Genomic DNA, 20,789 nt, shown 5'->3' with positions numbered 1-20,789 from the left:
GGTAATAAATCAGAATAATTGGCTTAAAGGTGCAACACATGTTTGGGTGATTATGTATACTGTAATCTATAGAGAACAAGTTGCAGTTGATAGGAAGACAACACACGGGTTAATAGCAATATTTTTACATTGCTTATTTCAATTGTAGTCTTACCTCTACTATGATAACCCTGCATCAAACTAACTGCTGTGTTCCTGGGCCGGATGCTCCAGATCTGGGTTCTTCGGAGTGGACAGCAGAGGGCGCCGCAGCTAAGGGAAAAACACAGTTAATTAAAATCTGGTATTCAGTTTAAAATGTCGAAATTATATATTAATATATGATCAAAATAATAGATACATTCCTATTATAGCATGTTGAAAATATCACAAAAATTCAGGGTATGAGAATGTTAAAATATCATGAATTTAATCATAGTATAGTACATCACAAAAAATATATAAAAAGCAAAATGATACTTTAAAGACATTCAAAAGTCTATAGAAAACCTGAAATGTAATTGAATAGTTTTAGTGAAAAAAAGTCATAGCATAGCATGAATGAAAAAATAAACCAAAATATAACAATTTCAATGTATTAAAAGAAATGTATCTGTGTGTATAAAAATATATATTTGTGTTAAATGTTTAAAATTGGTTTATTTTTTACAATTTAAAAAGAACAGTAAAAACCTGAGCTTGCTTTTACCATTTGTTTATTCTTTGCACACATTGAAATTACAGGTTTTATACCATTATAATAATACATATAACAAATATCCACAACATATCAAAAGTAATTGCTGAATGAAAGTGGTTAAGAAAATAAGAGCACCTCTCAATATATCCACCCAGAAACCTAATCATTGGTAAGGTTGCCCATGACGACAGGTGGTATCAATAGACTGGACTGCGCTGCTATTGATCAGCAGAGTTGACGAGAACCAATGATATCGTAGAATTGTACTTTGTTGATATTGTACAATTCAAATGTTCCATTAAAAAATAACTTTAATCTAGTCAGATCAGAAGGTTGAGGAATAGGTTGTGCAACATCATATCAAATAAAAAGTGATCCAAAATGATAATTTGAAAATGTTCATGAATTATAATGTATTATTTGGTTGACTAGATATTGTAGGAATTCTAGGATCAAAGACTGAAAGCCAAATAAATGATAAGGTGCGCTTTGGGAGCAGTATGGCCATGCTAAGAGAGATAAATCAGGGTTACAAAATGACTAATCCAAATTGAAATTGTACAATTATTAAGTAATACCAGAAATGATTTGCGATCATGCGTCACATTAGAGCTGGGTTCAAGAAGCCTTGGAGTCTCCATTGTCCTCTCTGGGTTTTCTGTTCAAGGCACCTCAGTCCTGTTGTTGATGCTGTCAACAAACACACACCAACGTTGTGTCTGTACACTGTATGTCACGCACTGTGAACATGAATTTCCACCAAATTGTCAAATGCCATGGGGTGACTATTAGCCGTTAGCTAGCTAGCTCTCGAGCAACAACATAGTACCAAATCATTCCAGACTGCTCAATTAGCCCTAAACAATGAATTCTTGCTTCTTTTTGACACCATTATAGTGGTACGTTACTTAGGAAAAATAACAATGTGTAGCACTTTTATTCGTAGTGCTGTTTTTTTTACCATAGCAACCGCACAGTAGATCTAGTATCAACTTTGTGGGTGTACCAGGTACACATTTTGCCATACTATTGGGACACACGTATGTGCTCAAAACAGCAAATGTAAGTACAGAAAAATGCACAAAGCTCTGTTGAGCCCATGTTAGAATCTATGGCAGAACGGCACACTGGCACTTCAATGGCTAATCCACATGGAACAAATAAGGCAAGGGCATGCACATGGTCACACACACATATACATGTTCTGTTATCAAAGACAAACTTGCACCTCTGAGATGATATGAAAAACGTTCATATCATTTTTGTTTCTTTACAATAAGCTGTACAACTTTCCCATCATATCAAATAATGAACATCATCAAGATTGGAGATACCATTGCACTTGACAACAATAATACACACGCGCACACACACACACACACACTGACAGGAGTTATTCTACTACACTTAATATTTAAACCCCAACATTTTTTCTACTCAACTGTCCAGTGTCCAGCTAAGTGAGCATCAACACACACCCATATGCATCTATATTGACAGGACTGGGAGTTACAACATTAAAGATTGTTTTTCAGCTTCAGTCAACTTCATCTCTGATATCTTGGTGCTTTTCAGTCACATCATATTAAGCATCATAAAAAAATACAATACTTATATTAACCCAAGGCTAGTAATTTGGCTATTGACAAACAGACACGACTGATTCAATGCACAGTTTGGCCAGGAGACTTAACATTAAGAGCACAACTACAGGAAAGGAGACAACTGATCACAGAGGTCAAACAACTAACTGTTTTCAGATAAGGTCACATACAGCATAACACTATACAACTATAGTTCAAAAGAACACTAACTCAGGAATACATGTTTTTATTTTACATGGAACGCAATGCTTTTGATGAGCTGAGATTGGAGACAGATGGCAGAAAAGGAGCTATTTGATTTAAGGCTTTGGGAACTGAATGAAGAGGCACCACTCACAACAACTGCAGGAACACTTTTTGGTAGGGAATTACACCCAGGGTTTCCCACACAGACTATACTTGGGAGGGCCGCCCAGGTATATTAACGGCCGCCCAAGTATATTTCGCGACCCATTTAGGTTTTTTTTATATATATTTTTTTATTCAATTAAATTCAAAACCTTTATTTATCCAGGTGAAATCCCATTGAGATCATTAATCTCTTTTTCATTCGTCCGTGACCACGACGCCATCTGCGATTGATTAACTTGTGGACAATGATCCCTTGCTCTACGCCTCCTGTACCCAGTCCCGGACTGGCCATCGGGAGGACCGGGGGGTTTCCCGATGGCCTGGCCTGTTAAGTGGCCTGCCTCACACAGGGTGACTGGCCGACATGGCCACTGTCATACAGATCATAAATCAAAGCCCTTGATTGGTCTCTGTGTGTCATTCAGGTGAGGTAAAGGACTCCCTGAGTGTTTAGATAGTTAACTCAGTCTAAGTTCTCAGTGGGTCTCAAACGGTTTGGTCACCATTTATGTGAACACATATTTCCATTTGAGGGGGGAGTGGTTAGTAAAATATGCATGAATAAATAAATGAAAAGTTAACTAGGTGAAAAAAGGTAAGATACACTTTTAAAACTTGTTGAGAGCTAAAACTAGTCTTTGCTGCTGCCTCAAAGAGGAGCAGGGAGGAGAGGAGGGAGAGGAGGGAGAGGAGGGAGAGGAGGGAGAGGAGGGAGACAGGAGAGAGACAGGAGAGGCTGATTCAGGAGCACAGACACACTCACAACTATAAATGAACAAAAAATAAATAAATAAACAAGTTTCAGTGTTTTTTTCATATTGGAAATGGTATGTTATTGGTTATGGCCATGATTTTATGATTATTGAAATGTATCCAGTTCTGTTTCATATAGGTGTTTCCATAGATCTCGTCTCTTTATTTTCCCCTCAAAGTGCACCAGATTGATGCATTTAACTCCAACATTTATAAAAAAAATCTTACCGGGGGAGCATGCCCCCGGACCCCCCTAGAGGATTTGAAGTCCACCCCCACTTAAAATCACATTGATAGGTTCCTAAATACATTTACCATTTATTTTTTTAAATAGTAACCCATGTCCATGTGTTTATTTGTGGGTAGTAGATTTAAACTATAGGGCTAATACTATGGGCTGTACCTGTTCGCTCTGCCATCGCGTGAGGGGTCTGCTAACAAGCGACCAACAGAAAGGTTCATGTTAATGTTGTTGCACGTCACCTCAACCCCCCCCCCCCCCCCCCCCCCCCAAGTATATTTCAGATCTGTGGGAAACACTGTACACCTAATGAAAAGATTGTAAGAAACAAGTGAACATGGAGCGTTTGGAATCACTACCTTAAGCTACATTAACACACACTAGTGCAGTAATGACACCCAGTAAGCAAAGGCTGCAAAGCAAAGAGTGATGGAGTTTTGGCTCTTGGGTTTCAGTTTGACTTCTCGGTCTGATCGGTCAAGTCTTAAACTTTGTGATTAAAGTCCTAAAGAACTGCTTTCTGTCATGCTCAAATAACCTGATGGTGGCTCTCTAATTAATCAAATGTGTAATCTGTATTTAGCAGACTGTTACAGCTGAGCTTATGGCTAATATCAATTTAATACTTAATAATGTATTTAGTCTGGTCATTTCACAAAACACCTTATCACAGGTCTGAGGGGATAATGTATGAACAATACTTAAAAATAGCCCCCATACTGTGGCAACAAGAAAATCCCTATCAAGCATTTGTGGTTATATAAAAAAGTGCATGTGTGTGTTATTTAAGTGCACGTCTTGTTGTGGTTTACCCCTGACTACGAGACCATTATGACCAGAAACCCTTATACAGCTTAAACTAACTTCATCAGCGGCATAAGCATTAACCAAAAGTCAACAGGGCGTCAAATTGTGTAAAGGAATATGCTGTTCTACGGAAAAAACTTTTGAGATGTGACCAGAATTCTGACTTTAATCTCAGAATATTTAGAAAAAAGTCAGAATTTTAATTAACCTGAGACGTTCACGCACCTCCGTAATCTTCAAGTTTGGCATCATAACAAAGAGGCCGTTTGGTTTTCTGAGTCTGCACCTAAAAATGAGGATGTATCGCCCTGACTACAGGTGTTATGGCAGAGGTATACAGGGAAGTCCAGCTGCTATTCATCTGTGTATAGAAGTTAAACATGATAGGGCGGGCCAGAGACGCCTAAATACAATAAACACAAACATGTAGGTTGGTTGGGAGGGCTGGAAAACAGAGCTGTAGGTGTGTGAGACTCACCATGCATTCACATTGGAACACAACCAATATTTTTACTTGATTTAAGCCAAGGAAGATAAACTGATCATGGTACAACACTTAAAAGTGTGCTAGCCTGAATTGTATCTTCATTTTCATCTAGGGAGGAGGATACATGTGAAACTTGGAGATATTTCTCTCTCTTTTTTCTATTCCTGACCAAAATGAAGGATATCGCCACCTTCTTTAATTCTGTTAATATGTGCTGTGAGTTTATTCAAAGTGATTATTTCTGTAAATCTATATAATCTTGTTTTTGGTTTGTTCATGATTACTGTTACATCATGAGGCTGAATGACAGACAGCAGAAGCAGAAAGAATATATGACTCGCCACTTTGAAGTTGAATCAGCGTCTCCAAATTCCTATCATACCAGTGTGAATGTGGGCAAGCCAACAAAGTATTTCCTGTTGACGTGTGTGCTATAACTCGTTTATTGTAAGGGTTATTTGCCTGCAGTCTAATATTTCTCCTATATCCATCTTGGTGCCTCGAGTCACATGGAAATGGAGGCTCTATATAAAGACAATGCTAATCAGAATGTAGAGAATGGTGTGAGCAGAATTAATTTTCAGAGTGTCTACTGTTTTGATGGACTGGCTGGAAGAGAGCCTGCAGGATGGAAGGTGGAGGGGGGGGTTTAGGTGAAGACCAGGTGCTGTTGGTCCAGCAGGATTCTGGTGAAGTTGTTGATTGGCCCAATGGCACTGAGTGACATAGCGTTGTCCCGCCCCCAGAGCAGGTTAGGCCCAAACACCACAGCCAGGTTACTGTTGGTCATCTTATTCACCTCACTGTTGGCTGACACCTGAACACACACACACACACACACACACACAGGTTACTGGTGATTGCAGACCAGCTGCTGATATTCTGAAATATAGTAGGTGTGTTCCATGTGTACCTGGGCCAGGAATGAGATGAGGTACCGCAGTGACACGTTGTTCTCCTCTGGCAGAGACTCCATCAGGGTCTTCAGCTGCTCCACCTGGCTGTCAGTGGGTACAGCTGAACACAACACAAGCACCAATCAGAGCTCAGGACACTGGAGGGAGCATGGAGACAGTGGCAGCGATACATATTCCAGATAGAAAGAAGCTGTCACAGCAGCATGTTGACAGTAAATCTTCAGGAATGACAAAATGACTTAAATAATAGAATAAAAAATACAAATAAAATAACCCTAAAACAAAATCCCCAAAAATAATAATCAGGAAACACAGTGGAAGCTGCTGCAACAGGCTGCCATCTCCGCCGTCTGATTGTGCTTCTGTACACTCCTAGACTTAGTTTCCATTTCAAACAACCTCTGTATAATATTAAACCTGCTTCTCAGGTCTGTTTACTTTCTATTTATTATTATTACGTTTTGTTTTCTATTTTTGGGGCACTTAATAGAATGATCTGTCAATCAAACTGTATTATCAATGTGACTCCAAATAAAGAGTAACAAATTAATTTAAAAAAACAGGGTTACTATATGTGTACACTTTACATATATATATACGGTATTTATATATAAATCTATATATGCAAAGTCTTTGGAGGGGTATGAATCTGAATCTTTCATCAAATCTTGATTACTATCAAATGTATAAGTACTGTAAGTACTTTTCAAAAAATGTGTAATGAAATATATTATATTGGCGCAGAATTGACAATCCAAAATGCAATAGTCATAACTAAAGTGAAGGAACCTGATGGGGATAACACTGATGCTGCTACCTCATACTTCAAAGTTGTAAAGTTGATATCATTTGTTTTCTGAATAATTATAGTTTCTAATTCCAGCAGAATGAGATTCCTAGAAACTCTGACGCTGAAATGAAAAGAGTGTAATTCCAACATACAGCTGAAGTTGACGATGTCGTTGTAGAGCTGGTAGGTGAGGAGGGGCTCAGGCAGCTCCCTCAGGAATGTCTTCAGGATCACAGCAGCCAAGTGGACATCTTCCATCTCTCTGAAATTCACTGTTGCCCCTAGAAAGCACACAAACACACATCACCGCTGAGTCCATCCTAACTCCAAATACACTGCACTCATCACTAGTTGTTTTTCTGCGCTTCATACACCCTGCCATGAGTCTTCACCACGCTTTACCACTTCCCCTGTAGACGGGAAGTTAAAACACACTTCCTTGTTGCTCAAACACAGTGAGATGAATAGAATGGTTAACCAGGTCATTGATCATACCCGAGTTGTACTGGAGCTGTGTCTGCTTTACCAACGTCACGTTAGCAGAACGTCTGAAGATCCCTTCGATCTCCAAACCTAACAGAGAGAAAGACATTCATTACTGAGGACAAAAGGATCAATGATGTGTCTCTAATTTGACCAACAGAAGAAGAGTTACCTTGCTCTGAAAGGAAGTTGATGGTGTCTCTCATCACCACGGGAACTGGATCCTCATCTTGACTCCTTTGTTTGAGTCTGACATACAAACATGTACCATACAGTTAATTATTGAAAGTATATACTGTCTTTAATACAGTAACCATCATTCGTTTAGCATTTAGAGTAAAGAAGTATCCCAGTAGAGAGTTGCTTAAAGGGAAGTACCTAATATCAGTAGATCTAACACACACACCAGCAGAGATGTGGTCACTTACATTGCAAGTGGCACCCCAAACACCTGGTTGGGGAGGGGAGGGCTATGAAGAGGAGACACGGGGGGCTCAGCGCCTGATTTCAGAGACGCTCTCAACTTGTTGTCGTACCTTGAACAGAAACAAACCAAAAGATCAGTTATGGCTCAGGATGGGATATAGAATTGAAAGTAGAGACAGTAATGTGTTCTGAAGTCATTTGTTTTATCACATTACTTTACAAAGATAGGAAATCAATAGCAGATATGACTTGTGTATCATTTTTAAAAAAGTGCACCTTTTGCAGAAGTACATTTGATCAGCCTCTTACTCTTTGACCGGGGGCAGGAATGATTCAGCTGCTCACACTTCACCACACTACACTACAGCTCACTCAAGATAACTCACGTAGGTTTATCTTCCTTCCAAACTTAAGACTGCAGAGAGAGAGTAGACGTGCGAGAGCGAGAGATGAGGAGAGAGAGACGAGCGAGAGCGACGACAGAGAGAGCGAGAGAGAGAGCGCGAGACGAGAGGCGAGAGGAGAGCAGACAGCGAGAGAGCGAGAGCGAGAGAGGAGAGAGAGAGCGAGAGAGAGAGAGAGAGAGAGAGAACATCCAGCGGTTAAAATGGAAAAAAGGATTCTGCCAAATAGGTGACCTTTAAATAAATGTCACTATTGTTGCCATCTGAGGTAAACATTAATGATGAGCCGATGACCTTCTGATTAAAGAATCACAATATTCATATATTTACAGTATGTTGGCTTACAATAATGCTCGATATAAGTTACACACATTTACTACAGCTGCAACAAGTTGGCATTTCTTATGGAGCGGTAACAGAAAAGCCAATGTGTCTGTTAGTGGGTCAGCAGGTCAGTTTGAAATATTGCAGTATATTAAAACTCAATTTCAACTCAAAGTGTCCTGCTGACAAGAAAAGTGTCAAACAAGAGTGGCTTACATTCTAAAAGGGTGAAGAAAATCTTATGCTTGCATTTGGCTAAGTACATTTCTGTCATGTGTATTAATATGTGTAACTTTACAAACAAAGAGAACCTGATAAATGGTTTGAAGAGGATCAGTAGAGTCTTGATGAACATGGTAGGGTGGACGATATACAACGCCTTGATGTTCTTCTTATACCTGAAACACAGAGAATATTCTATAAGGTCCACATGACAAGGATAAGGTTCTGAGGTATAGTATCTGCTCATTTCACTGAGGCATGCACTGTACTGATCACTTTAAAACCACCGTTAAGATTCGATTTCTAGCTCAATCTTTCTGCATGTTGATGTATTGTTCCATATATAATACATATATAAGTACCACAAATGTAGCCAAACTGCAGATAATATAGTACTTTAAAACATCACAACTACATCTGGGAGGTGTGTGGTGCAGTGGGTTGTGCGTTGGTGTTCGGATCAGGGGAGGTTCAAACCCCACTGCAGTCAGCATGTCGTTGTGAGACACTTCACCCCAAATTGCTCCTGTGGGGATTGTCCACAGTATTGAGTATGGAAGTCGCTTTGGATAAAAGCGTCTAACATGTGACATGTAATGTAATCTCTGTAATCTGTTGGTGTCATGCTCAAATAGCAAGTTTTGTTTTCTAAAACTATTTAGTATGATAAACACTCCTAAATGGAGGATGCAATAGGCAAGGAGGTCAAGGGTGGAGAAAAAGATGTGTAGATGGATTGAAATGTGTCTTATATTGTAAATTCATTTATATAAAATACACATAACTGTGTGTGCTTTATTTCACATGAACTTGAGAAGTTTGTTCTATCATCTCCCATAGTTATTTCATTAGTCATGCTGTGACTTTTGCAAACCGTACTCCACAGCTGTTAGACTGATCATTAAATCCAAGGAGGCTAATCTAGTCCGTCTTGAAAAAGCAGTGATGCGTTGTCAACATATTGTTGTCATAGAAACATTTGAAAAAGCCTTGGGAGGGTTTTTGAGGATAGTATGTTGACACAGCAGCTCAGGAACACTTGTCGTGTGAGTCGTTGCGCTTACTTTCTGTCAAACTCCCTGTATGCATCCCGCAGCCAGCTGAGAGAGGGTTTGTTTTCACTGGTCAGCCCATGATGGAAATAGATCAGAGTGTAATCACTTTCAACATACTGATCCAGTGTTCCTTTAAGATACCTGCAATGAGAATAATAAAACATGACACTTTCATTTAAATACATGTGTGTATTTGGACTGCATTTAGATGTTTACTGGTTCTTACATCAGCAGCTTGTGATGGTCCAGTTGGTGATGTGGAGGCATCCTACATGCGTTAAACACTATCACCTTCCTGCCAAAGTTATCATCACCTACAAACAGAAAACACACATGGATTCAACATTATCATGACCTGTTGTTGTTTCAAAAACAGTGGTTCTGCTGTTAAATAAGTTGATAAGCACTCCAAATGTTACAAATTGACCTGCACATTTAAGCCCCGGTATTAAACGGGCCCCGGAGCTGAATTATTAAAGACCGTGGTACCGTTAAGCTCCGACGTTAGCGGTCTTTTTATCGGTACTGGAGACATGTAAAAAATATATGTCATTTGTATTATTGCTACTCAAACATTATATTGCAGTTTTAGTGTCGCCAACTCCGTTTCTAATACGCAATTAGTATTTTCGATCTTTCCAATCCAGACGAGAGATATCTCTCTCCCGCCTGCTTGTGAGGGGGCGGGGCAGTTGCCACACACACACACACACACACACCACACACACACACACACACACACACACACACACACACAACACACACACACACACACACACACCACACCACACACACACACACACCACACACACACACACACACACACACACACCACACACACACACACACACACACACACACACACACACCACACACACACACACACACACACACCACACACACACACACACACAACACACACACACACACACACACACCACACACACACACACACACACACACACACACACACACACACACACACACACACACACACACACACACACACGGAGTGAACGCGCTCCGAGGTGTGGTTAAACTTTACCCGTCTCGATGTGGACAATACTCGTTACCAAAAGTGCAATAAGAGTTGAGCATGTAAGGGCGGTAACACGAGCAATTTGTCTAAACATTTAGCAAAAGTGCTCCACATCCAGACGGAGAAATGCACCGGGTTCGACTGTCTTTCTAGTAGCTCTGTAGCCCCGTCCACGTTTCCATGTCAGGTATTATGTATGCTAGCAGCAACACACAGAGTTAACTCCATTCTACAAACATGGGTTAATGATTAGAGGTAAGGCAAGGCAAGTTTATTTATATAGCACCTTTCAACACAAGGCAATTCAAGGTGCTTTACAAAAATGAAAGACATTCAGACAAAGGCATTTAAAAACAGTCATTAAAAAGAAAAGATAATAAAAGAAACATTAAAAGAAAAAATACATGAATAAAAAGTTACAGTGCAGTTTAAGATGTGAATAGTTCACACAGAAGTTCCACTTTACTGATGCCTTTCTTTAAGGTTTCTCCGAACATGAGCTGTGTACTCTTGTATGGCACGGCACATACGTCCCGAGCAGCATACACAGAGAAAATCAACCAGGAAAAAGTCCCCAGACACTGATTCCCTGGGGTTACTAGCCTCAAATGTTCATTAACCAAAAACGAAAACACAACCGCTCAGTTTCAATTAAAAGCAGCGGCAAAAAGAAAAGTCTTCAGCCTGGATTTAAAAGTAGTAAGAGTTGCAGCGGACCTGCAGGTTTCTGGGAGTTTGTTCCAGATGTTTGGAGCATAACAACTGGACGCTGCTTCTCCATGTTTAGTTCTGACTCTGGGGACAGAAAGCTGACCAGTCCCTGAAGACCTGAGAGATCTGGATGGTTCATAATTTAGCAGGAGGTCAGAAATGTATTTTGGGCCTAAACCATTCAGTGCTTTATAAACCAGCAGCAGTATTTTGAAATCTATTCTTTGACACACAGGAAGCCAGTGTAAAGACTTCAGAACAGGAGTGATGTGATCCACTTTCTTAGTGTTAGTGAGGACTCGAGCAGCAGCGTTCTGAATCAGCTGCAGCTTTCCAATAGATGTTTTAGTGAGACCTGTGAAGACACCATTGCAGTAGTCGAGTCTACTGAAGATAAAATCATGGACAAGTTTTTCCAAATCCTGCTATGACATTAGTCTTTTAATCCTAGATATGTTCTTTAGGTGATAGTAGGCTGATTTAGTAACTGTTTTAATGTGACTGTTGAAACTCAGGTCAGAGTCCATGACTACACCTAGATTTCTGGCTTTATCTGTTCTTTTGAACATTGCAGACTAAAGCTCAGCGCTAACTTTTATACGTTCTGCCTTGGCTCCAAAAACACTTTGTTTAATTGGAGAAAGTTCTCACACATCCAGTCATTGATTTGTTCAATGCACTTACTCAGTGTTTGAATTGGAGCATAGTCTCCTGGTGAAATTGTTATGTAAATGTGTGTGTCATCCGCATAGCTATGGTAACTTATTTTGTTGTTTTCCATTATCTGAGCCAGTGGTAGCATGTAGATGTTAAAGAGAAGAGGCCCCAAGATGGAGCCTTGAGGTACCCCACATGTCATATTTGTCAACTCAAATTTGTATTTACCGATAGAAACAAAGTTGTTTCTGTCCTTTAAGTAGGATTCAAACCAATTTAGAACTATTGATGAAAGTCCCACCCAGTTTTCCAGTCGGTCTAGTAATATGTTGTGGTCAACAGTGTCAAACGCAGCACTGAGATCTAATAATACTAACACTGAAGTTCTGCCACTGCCTGTGTTTAAGTGGATGTCATTGAAGACCTTTACAAGAGCAGTCTCAGTGCTGTGGTTTGGACGAAATCCTGACTGGAACACATCAAAACAGTTATTTAAATGCAAGAAATTACTCAACGATGATTTTACCTAGAAATGGCAGGTTTGATATGGGCCTGTAATTGTTCATTACTGAAGCGTCTAGACCAGAGGTGCCCAGTACGATCTACCAGCATTGCCCCCGCGGTCGACCGGTCGACCGCGGGGGCAATGCTAGTAGATCGCGAGTCAGTCATAAAAAAAGAAAAAATCCAGCTCCGTTAAAATAGATAAAACAGGTTTTGATCCCTCCTCCCTTGGCCTCCCTGCCACTTAATTCAGGAGTTTACTTGATTGACAGAAAAAGCGACCTATCGCTTTCCAGTCTGTTAACCCAGAATGCAAAGCGATACAAAATCAGTCAAGTGCCGGGAAAACTCAAATTAAGTTCAAGAGACAAACAAGAGACAAACAACAAAATGAGTGCGGGACCGAGCAAGAAGCTAAAGACAAACCACTTCCACCCAGAATGGGAGGAAGAATATTTTGTTGTGATGTCACATTCAAAGGTTATTTGCCTTATTTGTAAAGCAAGTGTCGCTCTGCCAAAGGTAGTTATCGGAGTGTTCACAAGGCATATGACAGCGACTTCCCTCCGAGTAGCGAGTTGAGAAAGAGAAAGGTCATGTATTGTGGAAAAACACCTGAGTGAAGAGACTTGTTTACTATATGAAGTAGATCTGAGGTCATGCAAGGAAATTTTTTTTGGAAAAACCTTGTTGGAATAATATCAAGGCAGCAGGAGTTGTATAATGTCCTCTAGGTTTTTAATCATTAATCTGATGGAATTGTGTCCTGGTGTTTGAAATTATATTAGGTGGACACAGACACAACACATCTGTTTTACCTGATACAGAGGCACTGACTGCTTGTCTGATTTTCTGAATTTTGTCAGTGAAGAAGGCAAAGTCATTGCACGCCCTGGTGGATAGAAATTCAGAGGCTACTGACACTGGGGTGTTGGTTAGTCTGTCGACTGTAGCAAACAAGGCACGTGCCTTGTTTTTGGCAATGATATCAGAGAAGAAAGACTGTCGGGCAATTTTCAATTCCAAATGATAAAAGCCAAGTCTCTCTTTATAGATTTCAAAATGAACCTGGAGATTTGTTTTTCGCCACCTGCGTTCAGCTTTTCGACACTCTTTTTTCTGTTTTCACGGTCATGGCCTTTCTCCATGGAGATATTTTCTTGCCAGACACTTCCTTTACCTTAGTTGGAGCAATGGCATCTATAACATTTTTTATTTTTGAATTAAAATGATCTACTAGCTCATTTACTGAGAAGTTAGCAGGGACAAGTGTGGAAGAAAAATTCTGAGTAAACATTTCCCTAGTAGGTAACTGAGTTATTTATTTTGTTAAAGTTTCAGCTATTCTGTTTACAGTTCTGTCATCAGATTATTTAATATGATTTGTTAAAACATTGTTGTTTCTTTTGATGTGAAGTATTATGTATTTAATTTAAATAATAAGCTATGTTAATTTTGTTCACAATTTGTTTAGTTAGTTTACCTCATTTTTTCTCTCCAAAAGAACCGATAAAAGTACCGTTAAAAGACCGGATCGATAAGTGGTATCGATAAAAGTAGTGGTACCGTTAAAACGTTAACGATACCCATCCCTAACATTTAAGTGTGAAATAGTGTTGGTTAAAGATGAACAGTACAGATTCAGATCAGCCTCACTATAAATTAATACACTAATGTATTGTGGCATACAAATGATCTACACAAAAGGTATTCTTCAGTCCCCACATAATTAAATATGATCCCACACATATATCTCTGATGCACCCAAAGATATGTGTGAAGAAATATTTTCAACATTATGGTGTAAGCCAAAGTGAGGAAGTAACGGTGATTTTGGATTATTACAGAAACTAAGATCTTTGGCAAACACATGATTAACATCCTTACATGTTGTTTTCAGCAGGATAATCTCCACATGTTAACACCACTTTATGATTTTGAAGTCAAAAGCTAATGCTAAGAATTAAAGGTCCCCTATTATACTCTTTTTCAACAGTATATTACAGGTCTCAGATATATACAAAACAGCCCTTAAAGTGACCTTTAAATGAACTCTGTAACGGTCACATGGCTCTGCGTCACCACTGTTAGGCCACTGCGAAGCTAAAGGCTCAACATTTATTTGAGAAGCTTACTCTTTATTCATTTCTTTGTGAAGCTTATGTGTGGATTATTTTTTACTAAATTAATAAACAAAAGTAAAAAATGTGTGTGCTTTGAAAATAAACGTTTTGAAGGACCGACCTGCAACTTCAATGATTTGATGCCGGGCGATGTCATAGAAGGGATGGTCCCAGGACAGGTGGGGGGAGTCGGCATCGAAGCGCTGGGACATATCGGTCTCTGAAACACACACACACATCTGAATCCTGACCTCATAGTTCAAAAGTTACGGTTAGATATTAGGATGTGACCGTAGGGCTGCTCGATTATGGCAAAAATCATAATCTCGATTATTTGGGTCAATAATTGTAATTGCGATTATTAAATGCGATTATTCATTGACTTTTGAAAACATCCATTTATTGGAGAAAAAAATGTTGAACAGTATGTTTTTAACAGTTGATTACCCTAAACTTTAAGTATAATTCAACTGAAAAACCCAGAAATAATTATCGTTTTATTTCGATTACGTTGTTTTCGTACTCGTTGCAAGCCATAATCGTAATCGCGATTAAAATACGATTAATTGAGCAGCCCTATGTGACCGTTAGCCCAAGTGAATGTTGCATGTCAATAAGATTATGGTAAGGGTTAGGGGGTCTCTAACGTGTTCTCACCTGACTTGCTGAGAGTGGTCTCATCTGCGGGCCACTGCTGGTCCTCTATCGTTGTCAGCTTCAGCTGTCCCAACTGTGCCGTCGACGGGTCTTCGCCCAGATCTACCAGCAGCTCTGAAGACATCACGGTGCAGAGAAAAAGCCCTACACACACACACGCACACAGCTGCAACTTCCACAGAGGAGAAGCCAAAGTCCTGCAGGGGACAGAGACACCGAAGGTCAGCAGGGTATGGGAACATTTCAGGACATTTATTTATTTAATGCGCACATTTTTATTTGTATAAAATCTGTTATTGTTGTTTGTAGAATTAATTATTATTAGTGTCCAGCCCTACCTAGGCAGTACAGTAGATATCTCAGCACGATTTTACTAGATTTTAGCATCCTAAAATGAAATAAACATGTCCTACGATATTTTAAATGATTCTCCTATAGAAACAATTGCTGCATATCAAATAAAGCATTCGCTGAACTAAAAGCCACCCAGCAGCAGTGTGGAATAAAAGACTTAAGTAAAAGAACAGTCTCAGTAACAGGCTGGTGACAATCTGTTGTTGGTTTGTTTACATGTTCAAACATTCTGATTCCTTCACCACATAGGACTCATGGGGGCCACCACTGATCAGGTGTTATTTTGTGGGGCCAAAACGTGTCAATGTAAATACATTTCCAACCAATGAAAAAATAAATAAATGCTGTGATATATCGTTATCATTTGGAAATATACTGTGATATGAGTTTTTTGTCATACAGTACCGCCCAGCCCTAGCTGTAACTAACATTCTGCTTTGTCTTTTTATGTTATTTTCCTACCACAACGCCACAGTACACTGTCCTTCTGAGTGAAGCATGTGACGGCTCTGTGTTGGAGTCCTCTGCAGATGACTCTATTGAAATACTGCCTCAAGCAGCCTGACTGCACACTGTAAAGCTCAGTGAGACCGTGACATTAGCATAATATAACTGCTTCAAATAAAGCTCTTCCTCTTCTCACATATTAACTCTCTCCCCATTTTCTATACTCACACTTCCTCTTTAATCTCCCAACCCCCACTTGTTTACCCACATACTGCTACACACACAGCCTTGTCTCCCTCTTCTATGTGATGTTATACTTGCTGACAGCATGTTGCTTTAAATAAATATCTAACCAACAGTCAGCCTATTGCTGCTGACCAACCACAGACACACACATATTGAAAACACACAACCACACACACTTGGCCTGTTTTGAGTCACTAAGAAGCTGTCAGGGAGGACATCTGGATTAGGATTTTAACAATAACAGGTTCCTCTTTTTTTGTTTTTTCCTGGACACAACACTACTTTGCTCCCACAGCAGGAGAGCCAGTATCGGTTAGAGCAAAAGAGACACATCACCGAGATCATCTTCACATGACTAAGCTCTATTGCCTAATTTTCCACCACAAGTCAAACCCATAAAAGGGTTTGGGTATCATTTTTAAATGAATGACTGCCAAAACAGGTCACACACACACAACAAAAAATGATATGATTCAATGATCTGTTCAATCTATTTTAAATCCAAATGTATTCTTATGATTACATTGCTTGGTTGAATACTCGATTCTGGTTGGTCAATTTGAGAATGCACAATGCAGAGGTCTGCTCTGTCTTGTTAGCACACAGTGGCGTTTTCTCCCGGAGGCCAAGGGAAGCCAGGCTTCCTCTGTTTTTTCGGATTGTAGTTATAATTTAAATAAATAAATAAAAACACTTTGTTTTGTTTCGATAATTCTCCTTTACTGTGTGTTGCTGCCGGCCCGTCTCTCCCCCATTCTCATTGAGTATTTTCCAAAGAGTGAAACAAACAGCGCCCCTCTAGATGTTATGGTGAAACAGTAGATTGCACTCACTGTTGCGAGAGGAGGCCAGCCGAATCTGGCTTCCTTTGGTGAAAAAAAATGGAGGGATTGACCAATCAGATGAGGCCCACGTGATGCCCCTGCCAACCTGTGATTGGTCAGGGCCATGCCAAGGGAAGCCAGCCGCCTCTAGCTTCCCTTCAGGGGCGGCTGGCGGCTGGCGATTTGATTGGACACTGCCATCCAATCAAATCACATCAACATCAGTTTTAATACTGTAACTGTCATCACCGCCGTTAGAAATTATCAAGCAAATGAAGCATTATGGAGGGTGGAGATTTGGCGTACTTAATCAAACATAACTTTACTAAACTTCCGCTACAGCAGCAACTAAAAATTAAATCAGATGACAGGCCAATGCCCGCACTCGAGCTGTGTGTACACAGAGGGAAAAGGGAGATAATCGGACGTTCAATGAGGACAATTATGTCCGCACGGAGTGGCTAACTGGAAGCGCTAAACTTCAGCGTCTATTTGGCTGGCCATGTCTTCTTTTTGACAAGGATTCGTGCTCCCTGAACAATACTTGGGCAACTTCAGGATTCATCGACCTTGCCAACCTGTCACGGGCAATTGAGAGGCACGGTAAATCCAAAAATCACAGATTGTGTGATTGTTTGCATACATTAATAAGTAAAATGCTTAAATTAATAAGAAGAGAGTTTCAGCTGGAGAGTGCGTGCGGACCTGTCGGTTAGATAACAGGCGTGTGCAAGTCCTGCATCTGTGTGATACAAATGTGTGTAAAATGATACCGGGCGCTGTAATCACTCATCTGGTTACGTTATTGACCACCCCCCCGACCCAAAAAATGGGCTTCCCCTACATTTTCCCCCACGCCACGCTACTGTTAGCACACATTATCCATTGGTGCTATTAGACATTTTACAATGACCTTAGTGTCCCCCTACTGTAACACTGACACCAGCCACAATTACACAGACATGGTCTACTGTCACCCTCTCCATGTAAGTCTGCAATATTCCAAAATCCAATAAAAAATATCTTCGTTTTATTTAGTTATTTGGTTCAAGATTTGTATAATCAACTAGTCAGGCCTGAGTCCGACAGGTAGGCTACAGGTAAAAGAGGGGATGATTGGTTGCTCTATGGATGAAGAACATCCGGGTAATTTTACACCAAGGAGGTCCACCTTTTTTAGATTTTGCATTTGAGGTGAAACATTTGATTATTAAATGCTGATAAATTGTGTTTTGAAAGACACAAGGACAATAAAAAGCAGTGATAATTTCAACTGTAAATGTGTATGTAATGCTAAGTGGAGTTTATCTGTACATGGGGAAGTACGATGTCACGTTAGCTATTGATCATGTCTGCTAATAAGAGCAACAGGTGAGCAGTCAGGTAGCTCCTTTACTTTACCCGGAAAGTCCGTTTAACAGGTCCGTCATTTTGGCTGGTGCTTTAGAAAAGCTAAATGCTGCCAAGCTAGTAGCAGTATGCAGATACGGATATATGCAGTACGAACGCTGTGTGGACATTAATGGGTAAAGAGAACGACTACTCTTAGCTAAAGCAGCAGCAGCAGAATAACGTCACAAACCAATGTTACCACTACATGTAGCCCCGTGGTACTGAACGACTGAGTACACGACAAATAAATGATCACGCGACCACTGTGCTCCCGCCTTTTCTATAACAGTACCAAAGCAGCACAGTGGATTTGTATTAAACGTACCGTGATGTTTAGTTTCCTTACCAAGTGGGCTTTGTGGCGTCTCAAGTAGATCTGATCACTGCTGTTGACAGACAACGATAATGCGTCAACACCTTTTCCGGTTTGTTATTTTCAAAATAAATGTACACATTTCTGCCCATGAGATACCGTTCCTTTCAAAATAAAAGCTCTGATAGGATACTCCTCTCCTAAATAAAACTACAGTGACGGAATAGCCCGAGGGACATTTATGTGTGCGGAAGTGCTACTACAGGCAGAAGAAGAAGAAGAACATTCCTGATGCTCCTCCGGGACGCTCAGTCATTTTTATAATGTGCACTTTTTGACACATATAGTCTATCTCGTAAAGGAGTTAGTTAATACGCTATCTGTGTCCAATATAACGTCAAAGCAAGTTACGTTAAAGTGCGTCAAGAGAGGCACGGGGAACTTTTCAGACACATTTCCGGACATGGAGCACAGAGACTGTCCTTCTGTGAGACCCGGGGAGAGTCTCCTGTCAGGAGAGAATGAATGGGGAAGAGCGGGACGGTCAGTCACCAACCGGAGCGGCTTTAAACCGTGGCCGGTGCTCGTGCTGTCAGTCCTGGGCTCCGCTGCAGCTGCGGTCGCTGTGGGCTTTGTGTGCGCTCTCATCTACCCCATACTCAAAGGTAAGAGCGTGCGCCTGTGGACAGAGGTGTGTCTCGCCTCCCGCGCACACAATGATGTGCAAACTGCTGCTTTTACATACAGTTTTCTGAAACGTGGCTATAAACTACAAATAATCAGTGGTGGATTAAGTAGTCCGAGTATACTTGAGTACAAGTAGCTACTACTGTAATACCAAACTGTGAATATACTAGATTTACAGTACTACATCAAGAATGGCACTTAAGTAAACGTATTTGAGTATGATTAGGAAAATCGACCTCAAGTATTCGGGGTAAAAGTACTCATTGCAGAAAAATGTTTTTAAAATTCTGAGAAGTCCGATTTTTTTCCTCATAATTCAGTTTTTCTGTTTCAGAGCTGCGAGCGGAAAGAGTTAGAGGGGAGGACGGGACTGAACAAAGGATGCTGGGTAAACATTTAGATTTGTTCATTTAGTCCCCGATTTACTGAGCTGTTGAACACATGAATACAGTATTACAAGTATCAATATATCATTATGTACAGTAATTGTTTAGTGTGTGTGTTTGTAGGTTTTTGGAGTATCCTGGTGCTGTCAGTATCAGTGGGATGTATCTGCTGTGTCTTCTCGTGGACCCTCACCTACCTGGACTCGTACCAACCTGGCATTGTATCCATAAAACCGCTGAAACCGGCACACATCAGGTAAAAAAGCAATATATCAGACTGATATCTGAATATTAATAAACATCCAATCATTGTGGATCAAAATAACCTCACTAGCAGACAGCAGTTAAGGGATGCAACATTTTAAAAGCAGGAATCTGTGTTTTTCTTCTAGAGATGCATCTGGTTTCAACATGGGTTTTGGCGTCGCTGTCCTTAATGGCATCATGTCCATGCTCACTGTCATCTGGAGCCTCACCTGACACACACACACCCCCTCAAAGGCGTCGAGCAGCCTGTGCTGGGTAAAGGAAAGGAATCTTTACTATTAAATCAAAATAAAAGTTTGAAATGGACGTGTATTCATTATGTGTTTAGAGGACCACAGGACAGTGTTTCTGACGAACAGGAAATGACCTGATTACACATTATGTAAACCGCCTTGCAAAAGTATTCACCCACTTGTTTTCCTATTATATAGCATTAAAACCTGTCATTTAAATGTTGGTTTATTTGGAAGAACTTAAAAATTCTACTACTTTTCTATTCCAGCTTACTTTTAATGAGAAAATGTGTTTATTTGAACATGCTCACAACATGCATATGATATGAACATGCTGACATTAGTGTTAATCTGAAGTGTGGCTACAACACTGGATAGATGTTATTTCTGTCCATTTGAATATATA

General features: G+C 40.1%; 2 protein-coding genes across 2 annotated transcripts; one reads left to right on the top strand and one right to left on the bottom strand.

Moving 5' to 3' along the window:
* Nucleotides 1-5,028: 5,028 nt before the first annotated feature.
* arhgap1 (Rho GTPase activating protein 1) lies at nt 5,029-18,922 on the bottom strand. The gene is made up of 14 exons (XM_034205407.1): nt 18,844-18,922; nt 15,235-15,431; nt 14,699-14,797; nt 9,770-9,857; nt 9,553-9,684; nt 8,578-8,664; nt 7,919-7,953; nt 7,848-7,878; nt 7,541-7,648; nt 7,285-7,361; nt 7,125-7,202; nt 6,782-6,910; nt 5,836-5,939; nt 5,029-5,739 (listed from the first exon to the last, which is right to left on the bottom strand). Exons 2-14 carry the CDS (start codon nt 15,356-15,358, stop codon nt 5,572-5,574), a joined length of 1,260 nt encoding a protein of 419 aa, XP_034061298.1. The 5' UTR covers nt 15,359-15,431; nt 18,844-18,922; the 3' UTR covers nt 5,029-5,571.
* Nucleotides 18,923-19,040: 118 nt separating this feature from the next.
* On the top strand, nt 19,041-20,602 carry arl6ip6 (ADP-ribosylation factor-like 6 interacting protein 6). The gene is made up of 4 exons (XM_034205444.1): nt 19,041-19,475; nt 19,832-19,885; nt 20,007-20,139; nt 20,276-20,602. The coding sequence occupies exons 1-4, from the start codon at nt 19,274-19,276 to the stop codon at nt 20,361-20,363; spliced, it is 477 nt and encodes a 158-aa protein (XP_034061335.1). The 5' UTR covers nt 19,041-19,273; the 3' UTR covers nt 20,364-20,602.
* Nucleotides 20,603-20,789: the final 187 nt, after the last annotated feature.

The sequence above is a fragment of the Gymnodraco acuticeps genome, unplaced genomic scaffold (assembly GCF_902827175.1).
Source record: "Gymnodraco acuticeps unplaced genomic scaffold, fGymAcu1.1, whole genome shotgun sequence".
Taxonomy (NCBI): domain Eukaryota; kingdom Metazoa; phylum Chordata; class Actinopteri; order Perciformes; family Bathydraconidae; genus Gymnodraco; species Gymnodraco acuticeps.
This window is presented reverse-complemented; position numbering and strand designations above follow the sequence as displayed.